We start from the raw sequence: 24,549 nt of genomic DNA, 5'->3' as shown, positions 1-24,549 counted from the left end.
ATGGCGGCAGCAGGAGGCTCCATTAGGTAAAATGGTGCTTCACGTTAAGAACAGTTTCAGGTTAAGTACGGACCTCTGGAACAAATTAAGTACTTAACCCGAGGTACCACTGTATAAATGTTAAAGAAGTTTGAAAGAATATCTGGCTTGCATTATCCTGTCAGGAGAACAAATTAGAAATTGTTGTCTTGTTGACTGTATGCCTTGATTAGTAAGTTTCTGGAATGTGATGTTCATGTGGGGGAAGGGGTGTGGGAGAAACAGCAGATGAAGCTCTTCACAGAGTAGTTTCAGTGGGAATTTGCCTCTGTCATCTCTTAGCCTGCCAGACCATTTTGGGTTAACATATGCTGCGCTACCTTTTAAGGAAGGAGCTCTAGAAATTCCAGTGAAATGAGTAGCTGCGTGAATGATCTCCTCAGCCACATGTTTTGTATCAGATTGAAGTAGCTGGTGGACAGATTATATAAAACAAAGGCCTACTGTGTTTTGCACAAAAGCGTGGCATTTCATTTTTAACTTGCACGCAGGGGCAATGGGGAGGGCTGAAATTCTGTGTATCGAATTCTGGAAGGATGACGAATGATACCTTCACAAATTATTTCTACATGGTTGCAGATGTTCCAAGTCAAAAACAACATTCTGGAACAGATAAATCTGTACTCTCTGACAGTTGAGTTGCACTATTATTATGGACCGTGCACAACCTGTACCCTGATTCCATTCTTTGCTTGCACTGTCAAGAATGGAAATTGCAACCTTCAGGCAGTACATCCAAAGAAAGCATTTGTGAAAGGACCATAGCTCAATGGTAGATCATTTGCTTTGCATGCAGAAGGTTCCAGGTTCAGCATCTCCAAGTAGGGCTGGGAATGTCCCCATTGCCAGTTAGTGTAGACAATGCAGAGCTAGATGGACTAGTGAACTGACTTGGAGTAGGCAGCTTACTATGTTCCTGTAGTAGAGGTGCTTAAAAAACATAACCGATAAATCTCATTAGACTCGTGTGCAAGAAGGCTTTTATAACTTACTGCAAGGGGGGCAGAAATTTACACTTAGGCCAGATAATTGCTAAGCTGCAGATCTGCAGAATACTAGCATTAATTGGCATTGCACAGGAATAAAATTGTAGACTGTGTACAAAAGTGGTCCCCCCCCCCTTGTGACATTGCAGGACTAGAGCTAAGGCTCATTATGAAGCTTAAGACAATTGGCCTGTTAAGGCTAACTTTCTCCCTTGTTTTTAAATTAATAGAACTTTTCATCTTTACTACTAAGATTGGTTGAGTGGTACAGCTTGAGATAAATGTAGGGAGTATTATCAACAAAGGTTGACTGCCTAAGGTGGGAGAAGCAGGAAAGAGTTTAGGATACTCAGCTGTGCTTATTTAAAAATCATAGCAGAAAATAATAGAATCCTCGTACTCACCATGGAATTTTTTTACCCGTCCTGGTGGTTCAACAAAAATAATGAGAATGAAGGAATCTCACTGTTACACAATAAAATAAAAATGTTTGTGGAGGCTGAGAAAGCCCTATAACTAGCTATTGTAAAAGGCTTCTGTATGCTGCTTGGTTTTTTTCAAGAACATTTTTTTCAATCAATTAGGGAAAGAAAAGGCGGGCATTGGCTTCATTTTATTTCATGTGCCTCCAGAAACCAATTTTCAATACCATAACTATTTCCGATGCATCCTTTCCCAAACTTTTTATTTTATGGTAGACAAAAGCTAGTGTGGGCTGTGCCACTGCAATGAATCCTCTAGGAATCATAGTCTAGGTGGCTTATAAAATGAAGAGTATATTGGGTAGTGGCTATGTTGCACCTCTCCAACAGTGCTGATCCGCTGTCACTATGATTATATTTCTTCCACCTAGAACACACACACACACACACACACACACACACACACACACACACATGGATGGAGGTGGCATTTCCAGGCTCAGTCCCTGGGAAGATTTCTGCCTGCACAAGATGGACAATTGATTTGATGCTCCTCCCCCAACTTGATGCCTCTCCTGTTTTATTGGGCATCTGCTCCAGCCACTTGGCCAATGGTCCCAGATATTGGGAGCTGTAGTCCAAATCAGCTAGAAGTTGAGAAAGGATGATCTGTATACACAAAATAAAATAAAGAAATGGCCAGGTTAGATATGTCCAATGGTCAAGAAGGCTGTTTCTGCACCTGCTGTAGAGGGAAGTGAGGGGCAGATGGGGCTCATCAACCTGGGACTGTAGCCCATCTAGGAGAAGGAAAATTCTGATACAGTGGTGCCCCGCAAGACGAATGCCTCGCAAGACGAAAAACCCGCTAGACGAAAGGGTTTTCCGTTTTTCGATGCGCTTCGCAAGACGAATTTCCCTATGGGCTTGCTTCGCAAGACGAAAACGTCTTGCGAGTCTTGCGATTTTTTTCGCTTTCCCCCCCCCCTTTTTCTAAGCCGCTAATAGCCTTTTAGCCGCTAAGCCGCTAAGCCTTTAATAGCCGCTAAACCGCTAATAGCGCTAATCCGCTAATAGGGTTGCTTCGCAAGACGAAAAAACCGCTAGACGAAGAGACTCGCGGAACGGATTATTTTCGTCTTGCGAGGCACCACTGTACTAAACCTCTGCTGTCTTGTGGGATATCTTTGGGAGAAGAAAAGGCTAAGGAGTAAACCCTATGCAAAAGCAGAGTAGAGTCCCTAAAATGGTTGGATGGCGCCTCCTGGCAACTCCTGCAGTCAAGCTGTTGCAAAAGTTATTGCTCTGCTTTCCTTTGGACCACATCAGCGAGGCCAGTGGGGCGGGGAGGTCTTGTCGTCTGAGCAGCTCAGGACCTCTGTACACACTGCCCAGGCTTGTGCCCTGGGAAGGTCACTTCGGTGCTGCTAACGCAGCAGTTTGGCTTCACCCCCGGAGGCGCACTCCATTGTCTCTTAAGACAGATGGATGTTGACAACTCTCCTCTGCCCTTCAAACCTCATCTGGCTGTAAAGTCTACTGGTGGTTCTATTACTGTAAGAACTGCAGATTAATGTAATAGAAGAGAATGCTGTTAAAGATCCCATGTTCCTTGCTCTCAGAATCATTTTCTTATTTGCAATACTTAAGCAGGAAAAAGGAAGCTGCCGTGTGTAGCGTGGTTTTATTTCTCCAACAAGTTGAATGGCATTTGGACTTGAGGTGCAAGCTGATATAGAGGCTAAAACAGGGTTTCTGTAATTTTTCTTTCTGTCCAGGAGGTTTATCTACCTTTGCTTGAAAATATCCATCCACATCGTTGACACACTGCCCTCATTCCCACAAGATCACAACTGCTTTTCTCCTCCCCATTCATTTTGATGCTGTGCTGTCATTGTTCAACTTAACCTGTCAGCTGAAGCTGGGCTCATGGGTTAGTGCTTTGCATACAAGCCACAAGCTGCAACTGAGGTCTCTTCTTATGTTATGACACCCAGAGAAGCAATTGAAAAAGAAATACAGTGGTAACTCTAGTTACGAATTTAATTCATTCTGGAGGTCCGTTCTTAACCTGAAACAGTTTCTGTTCTCATCCTGGGGCAAAGTTCTCAACTCAAGGTAACTCTTCCAGGTTAGCGGAGTTTGTAACCTGAAGCGTTTGTAACCTGAGGCGTTTGTAACTCGAGGTACCACTGTACTTAAGCAAAAGCCTTCCTAAAAAGGAAGCTATTTAGAATGCAACGGAAAGCCATTAAACAAATAGCAAGGTGGTCCTACCTGGAGTGAAAGTTACAAAACTTCTATAATTGCCAAAATCAGTTATCCCTTATCCCTCAGATCTCACCTTGGTCCTTTCAAAACCCTTTACCATGTCTTGCCTTCTCCTTCTCCCTCTCCCTCCTGTACAAACACTGTCTTGCAGTTACGATTTTCAGTTTTTCCAACTTTGGGAGCCTCAGTCTCCTACTGAAACTGCCTTGGTCGCACTGGTTGATGATCTCCGGCGGGCTAGGGACAAAGGTGAGAGCTGTTTCCTAGTTCTGCTGGATCTCTCAGCGGCGTTTGATAACATCGACCATAACATCCTTCTGGACCGTCTTCAGGGGCTGGGAGCTGGAGGCACTGTCATACAGTGGTTCCGCTCCTTCCTCCTGGGCCGTGTTCAGAAAGTGGTGGTGGGGGATGAGTGTTCAGACCCCTGGGCTCTCACTTGTGGGGTGCCTCAGGGTTCTGTCCTCTCCCCCATGCTTTTCAACATTTACATGCAGCCGCTGGGAGAGATCATCAGGAGGTTTGGGCTGGGTGTTCATCAGTATGCGGATGATACTCAGCTCTACCTCTCTTTTAAATCAGAACCAGTGAGGGCGGTGAAGGTCCTGTGTGAGTGTCTGGAAGCGGTTGGAGGATGGATGGCGGCTAACAGATTGAGGCTGAATCCTGACAAGACAGAAGTACTGTTTTTGGGGGACAGGGGGCGGGCAGGTGTGGAGGATTCCCTGGTCCTGAATGGGGTAACTGTGCCCTTGAAGGACCAGGTGCGCAGCCTGGGAGTCATTTTGGACTCACAGCTGTCCATGGAGGCACAGGTCAAATCTGTGTCCAGGGCAGCTGTTTACCAGCTCCATCTGGTACGTAGGCTGAGACCCTATCTGCCTGCGGACTGTCTCGCCAGAGTGGTGCATGCTCTGGTTATCTCCCGCTTGGACTACTGCAATGCACTCTACGTGGGGCTACCTTTGAAGGTGACTCGGAATCTACAACTAATCCAGAATGCGGCAGCTAGACTGGTGACTGGGGGCGGCCGCCGAGACCATATAACACCGGTCTTGAAAGACCTACATTGGCTCCCAGTACGTTTCCGAGCAAAATTCAAAGTGTTGGTGCTGACCTTTAAAGCCCTAAACGGCCTCGGTCCAGTATACCTGAAGGAGCGTCTCCACCCCCATCATTCTGCCCGGACGCTGAGGTCCAGCGCCGAGGGCCTTCTGGCGGTTCCCTCCTTGTGAGAAGCAAAGCTACAGGGAACCAGGCAGAGGGCCTTCTCGGTAGTGGCGCCCGCCCTGTGGAACGCCCTTCCAGCAGATGTCAAAGCGATAAACAACTACCTGACATTCAGAAGACATCTTAAGGCAGCCCTGTTCAGGGAAGTTTTTAACGTGTGATATTTTACTGTATTTTTGGTTTTTATGGAAGCCGCCCAGAGTGGCTGGGGAGGCCCAGCCAGATGGGCGGGGTATAAATAATAAATTATTATTATTCTTATTATATTACTGCCTTACAACTCCACTCATTTCCTGCCCCTTTTCACTAAAACTGCCTCCCAGAACACAATATGATGTGACCTTTCAGTCTCCTTCAACCTTTTCCCCCCAAAACTGAATCATTTCATAAAGCCCCTGACTTAATCCCTTAGTAATAATAATAATAATAATAATAATAATAATAATAATAATACACAGATTTGACCTGTGCCTCCATGGACACAGATTTGACCTGTGCCTCCATGGACAGCTGTGAGTCCAGGAATGGGGAGCTTATGGCTCCCAAGATGTTGCTGAACTCCAAGCCCCATTAGCACCAGCATGACCAGTGAGCCATGGTGGGAGCTGTATTCCAGCAACATCCGGGCGGCTGCAGGTTCTCCATCCCTGCCTTAGCCCTGATTCATATTCATAGCTTTGCTTCTTAAATTCCTCTCTGCCCTGCTACATTCTAAATTTTGATTGCAAGCTTGTAATAAATAATAATAATAATAATAATAATAATAATAATAATAATAATAATAGTGTTCCACATTCCCTCATCGAGGAGGAGAATAAAAAATTATGTAATCGGTATAGAAAGAAAATATTTTTTATTCTGAGCTGCCAAAATTGGCAGTGGGCATGAAGGAAGAACCCTCCAAGCGCTGAATTTGTGAGTCAGGAAACTGTAATTGAGATAACATATGTTCATATCATTATATGTTGCGTTAAAATATTCAAGTTTTAAACAAAAATATTAGAACTAAAATATTTTAACAAGCTTACATTAAGTGTATATGCACTCTTCAGTTTCCCCCACCCCCAGTATTCTCAGCGTGATTTTCACTTGTCTTCTCCTCTTTCCCACACAAAGGAGACTTCAAGGACGCACACCTTCTAGTAAAGCTAGCTAGCTTGCCATGTTTCTTATTAGAGTCAGCCATTAGTGCCACATTTGCATTAATCTTTCCTCTTTCAGAATGGACAGATCTTGTGAAAGTGTACGTAGGTGTGAAAGCCAGTTTCCTTGTTAAAGGGGTGTTCCTCTGTGGCTAAAACACTGTAAGTTGTTTCTGGAGGGATCTCCTGCTGCTCAGGAGTGCCAACTTGAATAAAATATTGGGGGGGTGTACCACCCTACCTAATTGATTACAAGATGTGGCGTGTACATGCCATTTTAAGAGCAATGCCCATCACCTTTTTAGGGGGCCTGCCCCCGTCAAATACTTTGGGGGGGGGCGAAGAGACCAGCCCCTAAGAGTAGGCTCATAGGCTGCTGCTTAATTTTTTCCCCTTGAGAGGCTTTGTCTCCATTTTTTCTGGGTGTACACCTGTCCATTTAAAAATATTTGGACACTTTTACTGAAGGGCCAAGTTCCCACATATTCCCACTGCCATCCCACATATTCCTCTTTTCTCCAGTTTTGTTATTGAGGACTTAACCTGTGGTGACCAAACTCATTCCATACCCATATAAGCAGACACCTTTACCCTGAGGAGATTTTCAGAGTAGCACCGCATTATTCAGTTGTTGTTGTTTTTCCTAACTTTTAGTCAATTAACAATGCCTTGATTAATTTTTTAAAATAGCAATAATAGATGTAAAAAAAGAAAGAAAACTTACATATGCTGACCACTATCTTAAAAGAGGTAGTATTCTCTTTTCCTTCGGAGGAAGGAATATCTATTTTTAGAAAATGCACGCGTTTATCACAGTACATATCATCTTAACCAAAGGCGAGCTTTTTTGTTGCAGAGTTGTTTCATATGCACATTTGAGACCATAAAGATAAGCTTTGGTGGATCAGACCAAAAGCTTATCTACTCCAGTATTCTGCTCTCTTGGTAACAAACCATAGGCATATGGGAAGCCCAAAGGCAGAAAATGAGCACAATATCACTCTCCAACTTGTCTACCCCAGCAGCGGGATAATTAAATTAATTAGATTGATTAACCAACTAAAGTTCATACAACTAATCCACTAAGGTTTCTTTAATCGACTGACAGCCCTATTTAGGATTGAATATCGAAGGTTATATTGAGTTGGGAACAGGTAAAATTGTAAGTGTTGATACTCTGCCTCCCAGTGCTTTCTGTTACCTATTTCAGAAGCTGCCTGGAAAATGGGCTGAAGCATGAAGCACAGATATTGCTCATCAGCAGGATAATAGGCAAACTTTGGCCCAAGAATGTTGGTTATGGGCTTGACAGATGGCAGGAGATCTTAATGTGCCTCAGAGGTACAGACACTGATGAGGGGGAAAACAACATAATCTCCTGGGTGTGGCACATTTAACTATATGTCCAGTACATTACACAAGAAACTAGGCCATAGATCATTAGCAAGGTACTTTTATCACGTAACTGTTCATTTCAGCATTAACTAATGAACTGTGAGGATTCTCCGCCCCCCCCCCCCGCCATTTCCTAGTTGAGAGACTTCTATTTGTATATCAAGGTAGGCACTGGAAAAAAGCCAGAATTCAAGCTGCATGCATTTATTTTCTCATTAAACATGCTTAGCTGGAGCCCTTGGGCTCTTGGCAAGTTGCCAGCGTGATTCGTGAGTGTCCCCATCAGAGATAATCATCTTAACTCCAGAGGAGGTGTTGCCAGTTTATGATCCAGTCCTGGCCCACGTATATCATTCGTGGCTACCACTGAGATAGCAAATGTTAGCTATAAATTTATCTTTTATCCAAGAAGGCCTGGTTGCTATCTCAAAATATGTGCTGTCCATTGTATACACACCGGTCTTTGCCATCCTGGTACATTCCAGATGTTTTGGGCTACAACTCCCATGGATTTGCTGGCTGGCACTGATGGGAGTTGTAGTCCAAAACATCTGGAAGGAGCCAGGTTGGCAAAGGCAGGTACACACACAAACAAGCCTAGCTTCAAAGATATAATGCCCATGATCTTGCTCCTCTAAGTAGGAGCATTCCAAACACATATTTGTATTCATCATAAACCGTGCCGTGAAAAAGTTCCAAATCTTGTTACAAAGATGATTATTTATTGCTGGTGGTATTGATGCCAAGCTAACTGCCCTCTTTCTTGGTGTTGCTTCCTGTTTGTTTGGAGCCTTGATTTCCCAGTGGAGCAGTTGCCTTATAGCTTCTGAGTAAGCTGTGTTTATTCATAGAAAGTGATTCCCCTGTGCCTTATACCTTATACCAGTTCGCAGAAAGCAGAGTCCAGCCAGTCTTGCAACAGATGCTGATCCATAGCCCCTTCTTATTGTGTTCATACTGTTTCCCCAACCTTCCACCAACAAGGGTCTTATGCAGATTAGGGCCTGCTTCAAGCATCTGCTGTATTCTGGTGCCGTAATGTTTTTTAGCAGCATCAGATTATAATGCACTCTTGTAAATGCTGGATATGGTTGATTTAATTGTGTTAAATGAGCATGTGGATCAGGTATAGTGCATGACTAACGGATTGTAACATCACAGGAGGAGTAACTCCTTCCAAGGCCTTGAGTCAGAAAGCTGACCTAATTTCCTGTCTGAAAAGAAAGGTTCAGTCAATTGCCCATCCCCCTTTTCCTCAGCCATTTGACCACATCCAGTTGCTTTGGCAGATGCATTTATTTCAATCTAATCATTTGACACAATCATTAAAGCACAAACAAGGAAGCTGTTGTGATCGAGGCTTTATCAGCAGTACTCCTGTACAGGAGCAGCCAATTAATTTTTATCCCCTTCCGGAAATCTAATAAACTACAAGTATTCTGCTGTAGCAGGACAGTAGAAATTTATAATAAACCGCAAAGTTTACTTCTGTTTGCAAAAAAGAAACTCTGTAAACTTAAAAGAGTAGTGTTCTTGGTTTTTTCTTTTTCTTTTTAAGAGCTAAAACAGTTGCTAATAAGTGAAAGATGCACTATCCTGCTCTTAAATGTGCCTTTTAAATATTTGTGCTACAAAATAATCTGTGTAGTAAGTTTGGGTTCACTAACCTGAGGCAAAGATTATCATAGTGTTTGCATTAAATAGTTACAACAATAAACTGTTTTCTTAAAAACAAAAACAAATTTGTATTAGTTTTTAAACAAATACAAATACAGTGGTACCTCCAGTTATGAACAGGATCTGTTCCGGAGGCCGGGCCACATCCCCAAAACTTTGTAGCCGGGAGCACCCTTCTGCACACACATGTGGCACGATTGAGCGCTTCTGTGCATGCGCGCACGATGAAACCCGGAAGCATACACTTCCAGGGTTGCTGCGTTCGCAACCTGAGGATTGCGTTACCCGAAGGTAACGTAACCCGAGGGTCCACTGTATGATAACCATTAAACACTTACCCAGCAGTACATCTAATTGGTGTTTGTTTTATCCATTTCCTCTAGAGATACTTACACATACAACTACTACTACTACTACTACTACTACTACTACTACCTATTTGTACCCTGCCCATCTGACTAATCTGAGAGCTTCTTCTGCCAGTCAGGCTCCACCCCCTGAGACCATTTTTCAGGGATCATTTCTTTATTTTATTTTTAAAAAACCCTCCCAATGTTTCTTGTTAAGAAATGTCTCTAAACTACTCTCATTTCATCTTTTATTCTCAGAAAAACTTAGCAGACATCAACAGCCAACTATAAACTAAATTCTGTAGAGGAGAGGTTACTCGGAATATTCCAGTTGATCTGTGGCCAGTACATGACCTACTGTGCTTTCCTCTATTCCTAAACGATATTCAGGAACTTTTCTGAGCATTTCATGCCAGAGGGTCCTTGGAATAATCACCTTGCTGCCTTTGAAAAGCTGCCCTTCTTTTACCAACAGGTCATGCCTGCAGTTCCAAAAGTCCTATAGGCTTGTATCACAGCTGCTGCTGTCCTCTGGGCAATCATCAAACTATACGTTCTTTCAGGAGCCTATCATAATTCTCTGTCTCTGATTTAATAGTGTAATTTATAGTTTTACGTGTGTGTTTATACATAAATATATATACATATCCAGTCAGCTCCCCGGAATCTGGTGCCCTCCAGGTGTTTTGGATTTCAAACCCCATGGGCTCCTGCCAGCATGGCTGTGGAGTTAGCAGTGCAAAACATCTGGAAGCCAGCAGGGTAGGGAAGGTTTGTATATATATAAACTATATGCTTTCTCAGAGAGCACTGGAAAATGTGGCTTTATTGATGGCCCAAAAGAACGTATGTTAGGGATTTAAGGCTGCAATGCTATACACACTTTGCTAGAGCAAATCCCATTGAATTCAGTGAGGCTTACTTCTGAGTAGCCAAGTAGAGGATTGTACTTCATTTCTCCTGTATAGAACTATAGTTTTTTCATGGTTCCTGAAGAGAAGCCCCAACAGTAAACATTCCCGTAGAAAAGGTTAATCTCCAATTGGAAAACTTGTCAGCAAATGATATACAGCAAAATTACTGGATTACCGATGTTTAAAAAAATTAATCACTGGGGGGATTAAAAACAAGTTAAAGCAACTTATACTAATTATTTCTCCCCCTCCTTCAGCCCCCACACGCTCACGTCTCTCTGACTCTCTTTAGACATTTAAAGGATGCTTTAATCTCTGGTATAAAAAGTGCATTAGTCATCTGTATGTTGAAAGAATTCATAGGTGTATTTTATTGCAACTAAAAGCAGAATGAACTTCCATATCATTTATAATTCACCAGAGCACAAAGAAATGTAAGGTTAATGAGAATATGTGTTAATTACCTTAAACAAGTTGCACTTTCCTAATGTGGAAATTCCTTTAATCGTTTTTAAGGTGGAAACATCTTTACTTCTTTAGCTCTTGCTTCCCCTATGTATGAATATGCATGCAAGGTATCCTTTCTTAACCCCCTCTTCCTGCACCATGAGTACCAATATGATTTTCACGTGACCTGTCTGGGATGATATTCCACTAGGCTCTTATTTGGTGTTTCTCTTGTTTTGTTTGCATGAATGTGTGCTTCTCACTAATCTATCTCATTCCTCCCCCCTCCCACTGCTCTTCTGCTACTCAGCCATGATTGGCAGAGAGGTGGCAATGCAGAAGGGCAAGGTAACCATCACCTCCCCCCCCCCCCCTTATGGTTTGATTTCTCATCAGCCAAATTCTGGTGCAACAGTAAGCCATGGACCAGGGGGTTCTCAAAACCTATCCAAGGGCCCACATGAGATGGCTAAAATTTCCAACTACAAAATGTTTGTGAAGGGGAGCAGAGGTTGAAGTTAGCATACTCAGCTGGCAATTATTGACATTTTCTTCGATGTCTAATATTTCTTTCAAAATTGCTAGATTCTTTTGTAATTTCCTTCTGGCAGGGAGTTCAGCTTTCTTAATGCTAAGTATAAACATTGGCACTTGGAGGTATTGTGACTTAAGCCTCATTTTGGGCAGAATTTGCTGCTCTGTTGGGGAGATGCCTTTTTATTTTAAGTTTTCTCCACACACACATGCCTCTCAAAGTATTTTTGTTCCTCCTATTCTTTCGTCTCCTTTCACACTTAACTTGCATGCTATTCCTGTCTTTTAGCCCTTCTCTGTGCTCCTTTTAGATTCACTTCACTTCTTCCTTGTATAACAGCTTCCCTTTTTATCCTCTTCCTCTGTATTCCCAATTCTTTTTAATGATTCTCAATATTCGGGCTGCATTTTCTCCATGCAAATGTGGAAATATATATAAAGGTAAAGGTAAAGGTACCCCTGCCCATACGGGCCAGTCTTGCCAGACTCTAGGGTTGTGCGCTCATCTCACTCTATAGGCCAGGAGCCAGTGCTGTCCGCAGACACTTCCGGGTCACGTGGCCAGCGTGACAAGCTGCATCTGGCGAGCCAGCGCAGCACACGGAACGCCGTTTACCTTCCCTCTAGTAAGCGGTCCCTATTTATCTACTTGCACCCGGACGTGCTTTCGAACTGCTAGGTTGGCAGGCGCTGGGACCGAACGACGGGAGCGCACCCCGCCGCGGGGATTCGAACCGCCGACCATGCGATCGGCAAGTCCTAGGCGCTGAGGTTTTACCCACCATGACATAATTTTATTTATCTGGCTCTAAAATGAGGCTAATAATTCATATAGTGTATTTTCAGAGTACACACAGGTTTTCTTTCTTGGGTGCTACTTTTAAAAGAGACTTTTCTAAGGAAAATAAAAGTGGTTAGCTGTATTCAAAAAAGGCCATTTCTCTCATTTGTGTTAATTCCTTCTTGCGGTTTTACTTGAACCTCTTTGCTTAATTACAATCTTTTCTACCTTGACTCCACCTAGTGGTAACCTCAAACGTTACAAAAGCTGTCAAACATTCTTAATGTGGACTCGGGTCTTTAATAGAACAGCATGGCCCATCTCCCTCCCCTTGTCTTGTCTCCACAAAAGTACTAATCCTCCTTTCGCCTAATCAGACTGAAAATAGCAGCAGCATCTGTATTTTCAGCTTTCCTTAATATCTCAAGTGTTAAAGTGCTGTCTGGTTTAGCTCTTTTGAAGCTCGTGGTTAAAGGGGGCTTCCAATCTGCTCTGCTCTCCCTTTCCTGCCTCTTTCCTATCAAAAGCTTGCTTGCGGCCCATGTTCCACCTTCTCTGGTGGCTCACAAGCTTTATAAAGTGGGGACATCTTCCACTGAAAACCCATTCATTCAAATGAATGAGAGCTGTCCAGAAAGATTCCTCAGCTCTGCCAGTCTCATTCACTTCAGAGGGGCTTGTGTCATGTTTATTAATTTATTTCAGCGTTTTACATATCACTTAACACTGTAGCTTCTGAGGCTATGAAATAAATACATAAGGAAAAAATCAGTTAAGAATAACCACAGAATCAGAAAAGCTTACTTTAAAAGTTCAACAAGGCTGTCTGATCTCAGCCTTGAGAGTGTTCTACAGAATTGGGCCACACAATACTGTGTTCTGGATGGGAAAGGTCCTTTGTTAGTCATATGATTTATCAGCTGGTTAATGGTTTTTCAGTTTATTTCATTGAAAGCAGATGACCTCCTTTTTCCCTCTCCCGCTATCCCTAATGTACCTCCTGTTTGTAGCTTTTGACCCATTTAAACACTAATCAGGTGATCACTATTCAGTAGACAACTTGTTGGACTGGATCTGAGCCTTCCTTAAATGCCATCAAATATAAATATGTATGAGTGAGACCTGAAACCAAAATTTTGCAGTATCTTCAATCCTAATGGGAATGTTCCTGTTCAGGCTTCTGACCTGCCATTCTTTTTAAGCTGGTCATCCCACTCTCCCTGGTTTTCCATTTATCTTTGATCTACAACCATTTTCGCTGGGCTGGGGTTTTTTTGCTCGGGGAGGGGTTCCCCTTAAGTTCATTCTTATTTTTTTAATGTCTTTCTGTAAATGCCGTGGTTCCCCAGGGCATTCCAATACCTCTGTCTTGGTAGCTCCATTTTTGGTGGAATCCTGTTTGTTTACTTATTTTATCCAAACTTCTTGGTACTTAGAATCAGAGTTTGTTGTTAGACGTAACAATACAGTCATACCTCAGGTTACGAACGCTGTGGGTTGCTCGTTTTCAGGTTGCGGACTGTGCCGAACCCGGAAGTACTGGAATAGGTTACTTCTGGGTTTCAGCGCATGCGCAAAACATGACGTCATGCGCAGAAGCACGAAATCGCGTCATGCGCGTGTGCAGACGCAGCGTTGCGGGTTGTGAACGTGCCTCTCGCACGAATCACCTTCGCAACCCGAGGTATGACTGTACTTGGATTCTGTGCAGTTTACGACTCACCAGGAATCTAGGAACCCATTCACAAGTTCCAGTAGAAAGTTTCTGCATATAGCTTATCTTCACAAAGGCAAAGCAAAGGGTTGTGTCCAAAGCAGTTCTGTATTCCAGGATGGAAATGTCTCTTGAGTTGTGGAAAGCCACATATTGTTCAGTTTTACTGTCCGTTTAATGTATCAGTCGAGAGATCAGTGAAGTAATGCCATATGCTGCTGTACAGATTTTGCATCTGACTTAATTGATTTATTTATTTTCTTTAAGTTCGAAGCGAGTGTCATGGCTGCAGGGCAGAAGAGATCTAATCTGTTTTTGAAATTATTCATAGTTGGCTTTAAATATTATGTGAGAATCATGGGTAAAATATTGAGTTGCAGCCTGATGAATTTATTAATAATCCGGATAGGAGAAATGGGTGCACATGACACATCCTGCAAAGTGTAGGGAAAAAGAAAACCAAATGCATTATATTCTGTTTGAAAATATAAATATATTTTTGCACACCAGAATTAGTCCCAAGACAGCATATTGCTAGTGTTTGCTGTTCAATTGCAAAATTAAAAAATTCTCTATAATGTTCCACTGACTCAAGGTGGATTTTGAATATGTAAAAGTATCCCCATAGCCTAAGCTTTCTGTGACCACAGTTTACTTCATCAGATGCATGAAGTGTAATCCTCAGTTGCCACTCAGGTCTTCCAACAAGAGGAATGTTTGCTGATGTCATATCAACAAGAAAATAGCGATGGCCTTAAAATCCCTGCATGCAAGACAGCACATCTGGAGGGTGCTTGCATATCTTCTACAGCCAGTCCCATAAATTGCAGGAATATATACTTGATTTTGTAATTTTCTCTCTTTGCAGTAGATAGGTCTTCTATGAGCGCAGCATCTTAATTATGCTCACAGGCATTGTTAAATAATGAAAGGACATAAGCAAAAAGGAGAGAGATTTGATCTCATGGCTTTATTGGAGAAAGATGAAAGAAAGAAAACCTAGCTAAGGTAGTATAAATGTTAAAAAGAAAATTATGAAAAGAGTTCCTTTTGAAGGTTTGAGAACATAATTGGAATTTTAAAGATTACAGCTAAGTTTCATAAAATCATAAAATAAATCTCTAAGAGTAAGTAGGCTCTCTTAAGTTCTGCAGTAGCAATGAGGTGCTGTGTGCACACACTGGTTTAGTATATTCAATCATTTGCCAGTGGAGATATGCAGCCAGTGCTCTGTATTTGCTAACAGCTTTGGAGTAGCAGACTTGAGGATTAAATGTGGCTTGATATAAGATTGTCTCAGACAAGCTGTCCATCATATCCAATAATGCCAACGCCTGAGGAAGAGAATATAAGAGCCTCCTGGATCAAGTCAAAGACCCATCTAGGCCTGTATTCTGTTCTCACAGTAGCCAACAAGATGTCCATGGAAAACCTACAAGGAGACCCTTTCCTGTCCCTGCCACAGATGCCTGTAATTGGAGTTGTTGCGTATCGATCCCAGGACTTCCCCAGGGATGGGGAGCCTATCACTGTTCAGTTGTTGTTTGGCTGCAGTTACCATCGTCCGTGGCTGGAAGTGATGGGAGTTGGAATCCCACAACATCTGAATGATCATGGATTCCACCTCCCCGATCTGAGGTGATAACAGACTCTCCTATTTGAGCTACAGTCCCACTGAGGGCTTTCCCTTTAGAGATCTAAATGTGAAAATATCTTCATATTGCTTTGTAAAGTCTTAACTTTTATTCGCTGCGCATAATCCTCTATATAAGACCCATTAAGCACCAGATGTTAACTTTTGTCCTTTCTCTGTCTCTCTACTGCAGTTATTCCTGACTCCCTGAGAGTGACCTCAGAAGCCCAGACCCTAAACAAAGTGCAACATGATTCTCTGGAGCTAAAGTGTGAGGTATCCAAGAGTACCGTGCAGCACAGCCATATTTCTATCGCCTGGTATCGACGGAAAGCAGATGAGCCTGCCGTGGAGGTGATCTCCCTCAGCCGGGATTTCGTATTGCGTGCGGGAAGTGATTACACCCAGCGGCACGCCAGTGGAGATATCCGCCTGGATAAAGTAGGCGAGACTCAGTCCAAGCTTACAATCTACAACTTGCAGTCTTCTGATGAAGGCGAGTTTTACTGCGAGGCAGCAGAGTGGATTCAGGACCCTGATGGCACTTGGTACGCAATGACCCGCAAGCGCTCAGAAGGCACCACGGTCTATGTGGAAGGAACTGGTTAGTGTGTCAAGCTTCTTTTTTGTTACCTCTCTCATAGACTGTAATATTCTTTGTGTTTTTGCGGCAGTGTTGGGAAGGAGGGAAGTGGAAAGAGAGGAGAAGGTGCTCTAATCATTATGTCTTAAGAGTAGTCCAGTTCACATGCAATACTGGGTTGTGGTCTAGTACTATGTGGATAGGTGAAGCATCCGGCTCCCACACCATCACCTTCTTTGCAATTGGAAGAGGGATTTCTGCTGAGAATTTAAATTTCAAAAAGTTTTGGTTTAGCATTACCTATGTGCTAGGTTTTGTGGTTTATAACAAAAAAATTTACTGCTAAACTACACAGTTTCATAACTCAATGGTTTGAAGTTGGCTTATTGTGAAGTGGATCTGTTGGTTTTAAAGCAAGATCCTTGGTTTTTTTAAATTGAAACTTAACTCTGCAGATGTCTTCCTGGCTGTGCTGGAGGAGGAAAGGGGAGGTGGGGATGCAGCAGCCTAGTCCTTCACTCTGCCTTGGAGGGAGGCCCATCATTGTATCACTAAACCTGCCTCTCCTGGTCTTGGGTGCAGAGTTATTGCAACCCCCATCATCCCCAGCAAGCATGGGCTGGTGGTCAGGGATGATGGGAGTTCTAGTCCAAAACAGCTGAAGATCCAAGTTTAGGGAAGGCTGCACTAAACCATGGCTCAGCGTTAATGTTTGAATGGATGTTGGGGCTGGAGTCAGGCATAGGTCAGCAACAAAAGCAATATTCACCCGAGGCCAGTGAAGTTAATTCTTTATTCAAGGAAGCAAACCACAGTTCCAGCCTAGTGGTCTCAGCAACTCTTTCTAGGAGGTCTTGCCCCAGTGAAGGAGTTGTGAGGACTGAAGATCCCCACCTTCCCAGGAGCCCAATAGGACTTCTCCTCTCTAGGGTCTTTTCAACACAGTTTCAGGCCACGTCTGCACACAATCACCCTCTGCTTTGCTCATTTCATATTCTAGGAGGGCAGGGGAGACGGGAGGTCTTCACAGCAAGAGCGGGAGACTCCCTGGCTTCTTCAGCATCTTGCCTCTCCTGGCTCCACTCCTGTCCAGCCCCCACTTCTGCCTCAGAGTCTAAACTATGCTCTTCCTCAGCCTCTTCCTGTTCACTAAACCTTGCCTTCTGCTTCTGACATCTCCTCCTCCCAGTTTGCTCCATCTCCCTCTGATCACCAGTCTTCTCCCTCTGACCACTCATCTTCATCCCATCACCAATCCCTTGGCTCTGAGCCTTCTTCCCCTGGGGTTTCCCTAGAGGGTTCTCCGGCTGGTGCATCCTACCACTGCTCTGCATCCAGCCAGTCCATGACAGTGAAGCTAGTGGATGCAATTTTGTGGGAAAGACTCATTTACAAGGAAATGTTTGATAGGCTGGGACTGCCTTGCAAGTGACTTAAATTCCTGGATGTCATTTTCTGCCAACAGATACTGAGAGCATTTGATTATTGGCTGAATAATTTCTCCAGGAAATGTGAGTGGAGCCCTGAAGCCATAATCATTCATTTTTATTTTTAAACTGGTGATGCATGAGTAAGATAAAGCTTTGGCACACCAAAATCTCTCTTTCTCTCCGTTTACCATTTTCTGAGCCCTAGTTGGTTTGAGTTTGCAAAGTTAGGCCATCTGGGGTGAGTTTACACAATCACTTTTATTGGACAATACCTTCACATGACTTTTCTCTCCCTCCTTTCAAACAAAGATATTTGAGGAGCTGTATGAGGAGTCAGTCTGTTTTTATTAGTGAAAGAGAAGAGAAACAGTGGGATAAGAGCCATCTCACCTGCTGTTGGTCCTCTAATCATAATTTCTCATATACAATAGCATGACCCTAAGCATATTTTCCTTGAGTTAATAACATCCACTTGACTACCGCTATTTAGCCACCAGGGTTGTGGGTACATCACACTAGTTAAAAGGCACTGGAGGAGTAACTAACACACACTAAGTGATATTTCAGCATGGTGATGTTATATCTCTTATTTCTTAGATCAGAAGTACTGTTTTTGCGCTCCCAGTCCCTACAGATTTGCTTTCTTCTCCCTTTCCTTGGTCTCATTTTTCTTCCTTCCTTTAATTTATCTTATTTCATTTACCTTTTCATTCTCTCTGTATCTGGCCTGTTAGTCTCTTCCCATTAACTCAGAACTCAGGCTCCTTCCTGATACTGCTTTTGAAAAGGATTTTGGAATGAGACATTCTACTTGCATGTTATTGTTGTTCCTCCCTCTGGTTGGAAGGAAGGAGTGTTGCTGTCAGTATGGAAGACGTGGCGCTACATTTTCGATGTATCAAAAGGGCCTGCTCAATTAACGATACACTGGCCGGACATGACCTAGATATTTCAGATGTTAGTAACTCTGAAAATGTATTAAAGTCTGCTTTTGAAAGTGCTTTTGAAAAGATGACAAGGAAAAGGAAACTGTTGAACAGCCCACATGTATTTTAGAGCAGACATACGCTGATTGTATCATTGCAAAATAAAGGTATGTTGGCATTAAAATAATCACCTGGAGTTTTCGCAGGGAACTTCAGCTGCTGTTTGAGAAGCAAATTTGGATCTTGGGGGAAAGCGTAGTGAAAATAAGTGGTTTGGCAGTGTACAACTCTGCCTTTCGGTATAGCCTTATACTTGTTCACTCAAGAGTGAGCCCCATTTGGTTTAGTGCGACTTTCTTCCAGGTAATTAAGACTTCAGCTTTCAAGTATGAATGTGTTCTTGAATGGGTGGAATAATATTTTCCTGAAAGTCAGAACCAAGATTTCCAACAATTGTAAAGTGTACCTTTTTGCTTTAACAGCCTTCACCAACCTAGTCCCCTCCAGCTGATTTGGACTACAGTTCCCATCATCCCTGTGCATTGGCCAACTTGACTGGGACTGATTGGAGTTGGAGTCTAAAACATCTGGAGGGTAGCAGGTTGAGAAATACTGCTTTAAAGTGTTTAGTACAGTCCACAGTCATTATTGTGAGATTAAAAACAGGTAATGTTTGGAAGTGATGCATTGCATATATTGGACCACGAGCAATCCTCAGCCACTACAGCAGGTCATGGCTTTTGCGCATAGGTATTAAGAAAGGAAATTTCCAGTAAATGAAGCATTAATTAATGATCAAATAATATTTATCTATATTGAATATAGATCTATATTTATCTATATTAAATATCTATATTTAATACCCTGTTTTCCTTAATGCAAAATCTAGATGAGATAATTATTCTCAGGGTCTTACTAAGCAGTGTTTTACCTTTTGTTGTTGTCGTTGTTGTCCTTTGTTGTGCTCATGGTGGTGTTCTTTTGGCCTATCAGTCAGTACTCGCTCTAGTTCTGGTAGGTTTTCCTGATTTATAAATAAAACTTATTTCCTGTATCTTGATACTTTCAGCGGGTGAAATCTTATTTGACATTTTACAAACCAAGACCTCTTGATAAAGTGCACGACCCGTAAAAGGTCTGTTGCTAAGTTGGTACACAGTTCAACCTTTGAATCAAAATATGTAAACTGAGGCACATCAAAACCATACATTTAAGGCATATGGTTTCCTCCAAATAATCCTAGGAACTGTAGTTTGTTAAGGGTGCTGTAAATTGTAGCCCTTTGAGAGGCTTCCAATGATTCTTTGGAGAACGCCATGTGCTTGTAACATACAGTGTACCTAGAGTTTGGAATAATCTCTCAAAACAGCAGCTAGTAAGATACTAGGAAAGAAAGATCAGATCTATTCCTGCCTTTTCTTTCTTTGCAGAAAATTGGTATATATTTAATAGGCAATCGTGCCAAATTAACTTCTACTAAGCATTGTTTTTAACCTGTGCCGCCTTGAGCATTATACAGATGACACAGTTAGAAGAATAGCATTTAAAGAGGTGGATAAAATCAGGGTGGGTAGGTGGAGTATGAACTGTCTTCGTTTCCAAGTTCTCGTTGGTTTTTTCCTGTGTGTTCAGTGCTGTGACACAGTTTCATTGGGAATGTGTGTGTGTGTGCTTGCTTGTGTGTGTGTGTTCTATTCCTTTGTAGATATGGATATCAACGTCCGGCTAGAGACAGAGAAGAGGACTTACACCGTGGGGGAACCAGTGGAGTTCAGGTGCATTCTGGAGGTACAGAACGTTGCCAAGAGATACTTTTCCATCTCATGGGCCTTCAACAGTTCCCTGATTGCTAGTTTTGGGGCAAATGCCGTGCCGGTCCTTAACAATGAGTTTGCCCAACGAGAAGCTCTGGGACAACTGAAAGTGGCCAAAGAAAGTGACAGCATCTACGTCTTAAAAATTTACCGACTCCGCCTGGAGGACAGCGGCAAGTACAACTGTCGGGTGACGGAGCGCTTGAAGACATCGACTGGTGAATTTATTGATGGGGAGAGCAAACGACCAAAGAACACACCCATCACCGTCCTGCCCCTCAGTAAGCAGAGATGTTGGTTGTTTCTGTTGTGTGTGTGCATTTGTAGGAGTTACTGGGCCTCAGGCATGGTTATGAGACAGAGCAACTCATGGGGCTGACCTCCTTGGCTGTTGTTGAACATAATGAGCATAGGAAGTTCAGGCTCATTTGTTATCCATGTTAGTTATCCATGCCACTTTCCCCAAAAGGCTCAACACATAATAAATTCATTAACATTATGCAAATAAGCAGTGCCAGCAGAAATACAATATTTCCCTTTGATAAAGGGGGAAATCAATAATGTGTACTCCTCGTGCTGTAAATGTCGTATTACAACAAACCCCAACCTTTTATTGGAAATTATTTTTATTGGAATATTTACAAATGTGTAAGGCATGACAGCAATAGCTTATATTTTCCCTATGTTATGTATATTTTAACAGCACAATCCTATTTATGTTTATTCAGAATGAAGACTCATTGGGGCTTACTGTCTGCTAACTATGCTTATGTTTGCAGCCCAGGGAAACAAAAAACAAAGGTGCTGAAAAGTATCTCACATACTAAATTTAGCATCCCTAAAGAGCTGTTCATGTAAATATATGTGTTTCCAAGGATAGTTAGCTGAAGGAAGCTAATTACAAGTTTTATTTTAGGTTTGACTGGTGTTGAATCCATTCCAGTTGGCCAGTATAACTTGCATTTTGTACATTCATTACATTTCTAATTGATATTATGCAAAATTAGAAAATTATTTGCAGAAAAATATGGAAGTGGGGGAAAAAATAAAAATGTAGAAGTGGAAATGTTCTATTTCAGAAAAAATTTCCACCCCACATAAATTAAGGCTGGATCACAAACTGCATAGGGTTTTAAAGGTAAGCCATCACAACACTATGAGTTGTGAATTCACTAGCAGATTCTGAAGTCGTTCAAGAACTGATGGTAGATGTGCTGTTCAGCCTGTTCTGGTCAACAATTCAGCCATTTTTAGCACTGGCTAACATTCATCTTGGGCTGGCAACTTAACTTGTGTTTTCAGACATATCTCTTATTTAGCCATGAATGTTTATGTTTCATGGTTTGAATCTGAAATGAAAGCAGAGATTCTTTAGAATCTGCGGTAGCTATCAAAATTGGCCCCCATAGCTGCTTTTCATACATTGTTCTGTTCCAATTGCAGAACTGTAGAAGACACAAAAGTGGTTCAGATGTTTATATCACCTTCCACATTTGTCCACATGATTGCCTCTGAACATTTCCAGGTACATAATCCCAGCGTTGCCAATACCAGTAGCACTTTGTAGACCTGCCACATTCATAGAAATCAGCTACTGAGTGTATCCATTTACTGCTAGATCACATGTTGTATTTTTCCATGCAGTCCCTAGGGAGCCGTTTTGTTCAGAAAAGTGGCCAGTGAATATATGTACAGGCCCCAGGCAACCCTAACTATAATTGCATACACTCTCCTTTAACTGCAGAGACCAATATTTCTGTGGAGGTGACCAACAATGCCAGCAGTGTTTTAGAAGGAGAGAGCCTGCGATTTGGCTGCAGTATCCGCACAGGATTTAGACCTCAAAACCGGCTCTCTGTCACCTGGCAACTTGTGGACAAGCAGAACCGGCGCAGTGACATTGTGCAACTTGACCGGGATGGCACCCTACGCCCTGGCCCGTCTTACGCTGAGCGAAGCAGCTATGGTGGGATCCAGATGGAGCAGATACGTCCTGGATCCTTCACGCTCGAAATTTTTAACAGCCTCAAGGCAGACGAGGGCCACTATGAGTGTCGCATCACAGAGTGGACACGTAGGCTTGATGGGGAGTGGCAGATGATCGGGGAGCGACATAATGGCTCTGCAGTATCCATCACTGCCCTGGGTGGGTATTAAAAGTGCTATTAAATATATGCAATGCTGGTTAAGCGTTTTGTGTAACCATTTCCCCATTTTCAGTTATTTAGACACCACAAATGTCCTGGTAAGAGAAAAAAATTAAGCTCAGTGATTGATGACTGGAGATAAAGGAGCCTGTTGTCCTATTCACAGCTTGCACACTTCTTTCCTCGTGTGTTCCCCTGGAAACTCGAGGATGAAACTACCATATTTTTCGCTCTATAAGACTACCCAACCATAAGACACACCTAGTTTTAGAGGAGGAGAACAAGAAAAAAAATATTCTCTCCCTCTCTGGAAGGGAGGGGGTTCCGTTTCTCCTCACGCTTCTCCTCACGCTTCGTTGAAGAGGCACTGCACAGCTCTCCCTTTCTGCGCACCGCCCCTTCAGCGAAGCGGCAGGAGAAGCGGAGCCCCTTCCATTTCTCCTCCCGCTTCGCTGAAGGAGCGCTGAAGGGCAAGCTGCGCAGCACCCCTCCAGCGAAGCAAAGCCAGGAGAGCAAGAGGGATCAGTGCGCACCGATCCCTCTTGCTCTCCTGGCTTCAGGGATAGCCGCCCGAAGCCTCCGGAGCGCAGCGGGAGGAGTGTTCCCGCTACGCTCCAGAGGCTTCGGGCGGCTATTCCTGAAGCACCGATCCCCCTTGCTCTCCTGGCTTCAGCAATAGCTGCACAGCCTGCATTCGCTCCATAAGACGCACACACATTTCCCCTTACTTTTTAGGAGGGGAAAAGTGTGACTTATAGAGCGAAAAATACTGTAGTTGCTATTGAAACATACTCTGCCTGCCCCCTCACCTACCTTCTTCCTGGCAATATGTAGCAGCGGGGAGCCATAGCACCATGGCATCATAGCACACATGGTTTATTTAATAAGATTTTATTAAGACTTTTCATAATACGTTGCAATAATAAACAAACTAAACAAAAACAAGGAAAAGAATACAAAGTCCTCTTTCACAGGTAAATCTTAACTTGTCCCACACAGAGATAGGTGAACCTCAACTAGGAGCTTCCCTTTTTTCTCCCATCCTCCTACCCCAGGAGATATTCCCTTCCCTGCCTCTCACACAGGGTCCCTCATCAACTATCTATAGTATCCACTAATTTGTAGTTCTCTTGAAATAACAGCACAGAAAAGAGGAGGTTGAGCAGAGAAGGAAAATCAAATTTTTTGAGATTTGCAGAACTAAGGCTCAGTGGGGCAGCTGGAGTGTAGGAAGGCTACATGATGCAGATTTAAAGAATTTCTAGTGAAGTGTTGGGGGAAGAAGTAGCTGGCAGGATTTAATGGTTTGTATGTCACTGAGCTTTTCAGAAAAGTTTATGAAAGAGTCAGGTTTAGAGGTTGTGTTCAGTCTGCAGCGAGCTCCACTTCAAATGTCTGTGGAGCCAGGGTCCAGAAGCAATGATCTGAAGAAATGCTATGCAGTTAAAAGGTAGGTTCTAAGTAGCTCTGGTCCTATAAAACTACCTGTTTGGAAGGCTACCTGGAAACATATGTAGCCTTTGCGGAGCTCTTTGCTAGAAGAGCAAGAATGTAAGTGTAATTAGGTGAAAAAGGAAGCAAGATGTTTACCAATTCTAAAAGCTTGTTTAGGTCAGCCACACGTTCCCCAGGAAAACCAGCAAGGTTAGTTCAGTTGCCTAGTGACAGAAGTCTGGAATAAGAAGTGAGGAAGTTTTAGATGCTAGTATTGTTACAAGATTGCAGGAGTAGCTTTCTCAGCGAGAGGAGCTGCCACTTGGTCCATCTTTTGTCAGGAGGCCCCCGGTGCATAAACATCAGGTGGTTCATCTGATGCACCTGCAAAACTGACTGCCACTCCTCAGCTAGAGCAGTGTGTATATGACGCGCACAGAGTTCTTCAGAAAATAATTTAGACTTGTAATCGTCAAGTATAGTGCTGCCTGAGGGTACTCGTGTCTTCTGCATTACCAATCTCTTGCAGCTGTGTCTGAAATACCTAGGCAGGTGAGACAATTGCCACAAGGTGCCTGGATTTCACTTGCAGTTCACTGTGTATGTGTGTGAGAGAGAGTGCTTATCTCCCTCCCTCCCCTAGCTCCTTCCTCTTCTCCTGGATAACCATTAAACACATT

General features: G+C 42.9%; 1 protein-coding gene across 2 annotated transcripts in view; it reads left to right on the top strand.

Moving 5' to 3' along the window:
• Positions 1–24,549, top strand: part of IGSF3 (immunoglobulin superfamily member 3) — a 118,049-nt gene that overhangs the window by 56,738 nt on the left and 36,762 nt on the right. Inside the window, exons 4-7 of one of the 2 annotated variants that reach the window (XM_083611490.1) lie at positions 15,729–16,139; positions 19,468–19,488; positions 20,180–20,569; positions 22,033–22,434. In XM_083611490.1, the coding sequence (XP_083467616.1) occupies positions 15,729–16,139; positions 19,468–19,488; positions 20,180–20,569; positions 22,033–22,434 (1,224 nt within the window). The remainder of the gene's footprint in view (positions 1–15,728; positions 16,140–19,467; positions 19,489–20,179; positions 20,570–22,032; positions 22,435–24,549) is intronic. The other variant, XM_083611491.1, reaches the window with a different exon arrangement.

Source organism: Podarcis filfolensis, assembly GCF_964270895.1.
Source record: "Podarcis filfolensis genome assembly, chromosome: 4".
NCBI lineage: Eukaryota > Metazoa > Chordata > Lepidosauria > Squamata > Lacertidae > Podarcis > Podarcis filfolensis.
The sequence above is the reverse complement of the archived record's forward strand: the minus strand, read 5'-3'. Positions and strand labels throughout refer to the sequence as shown.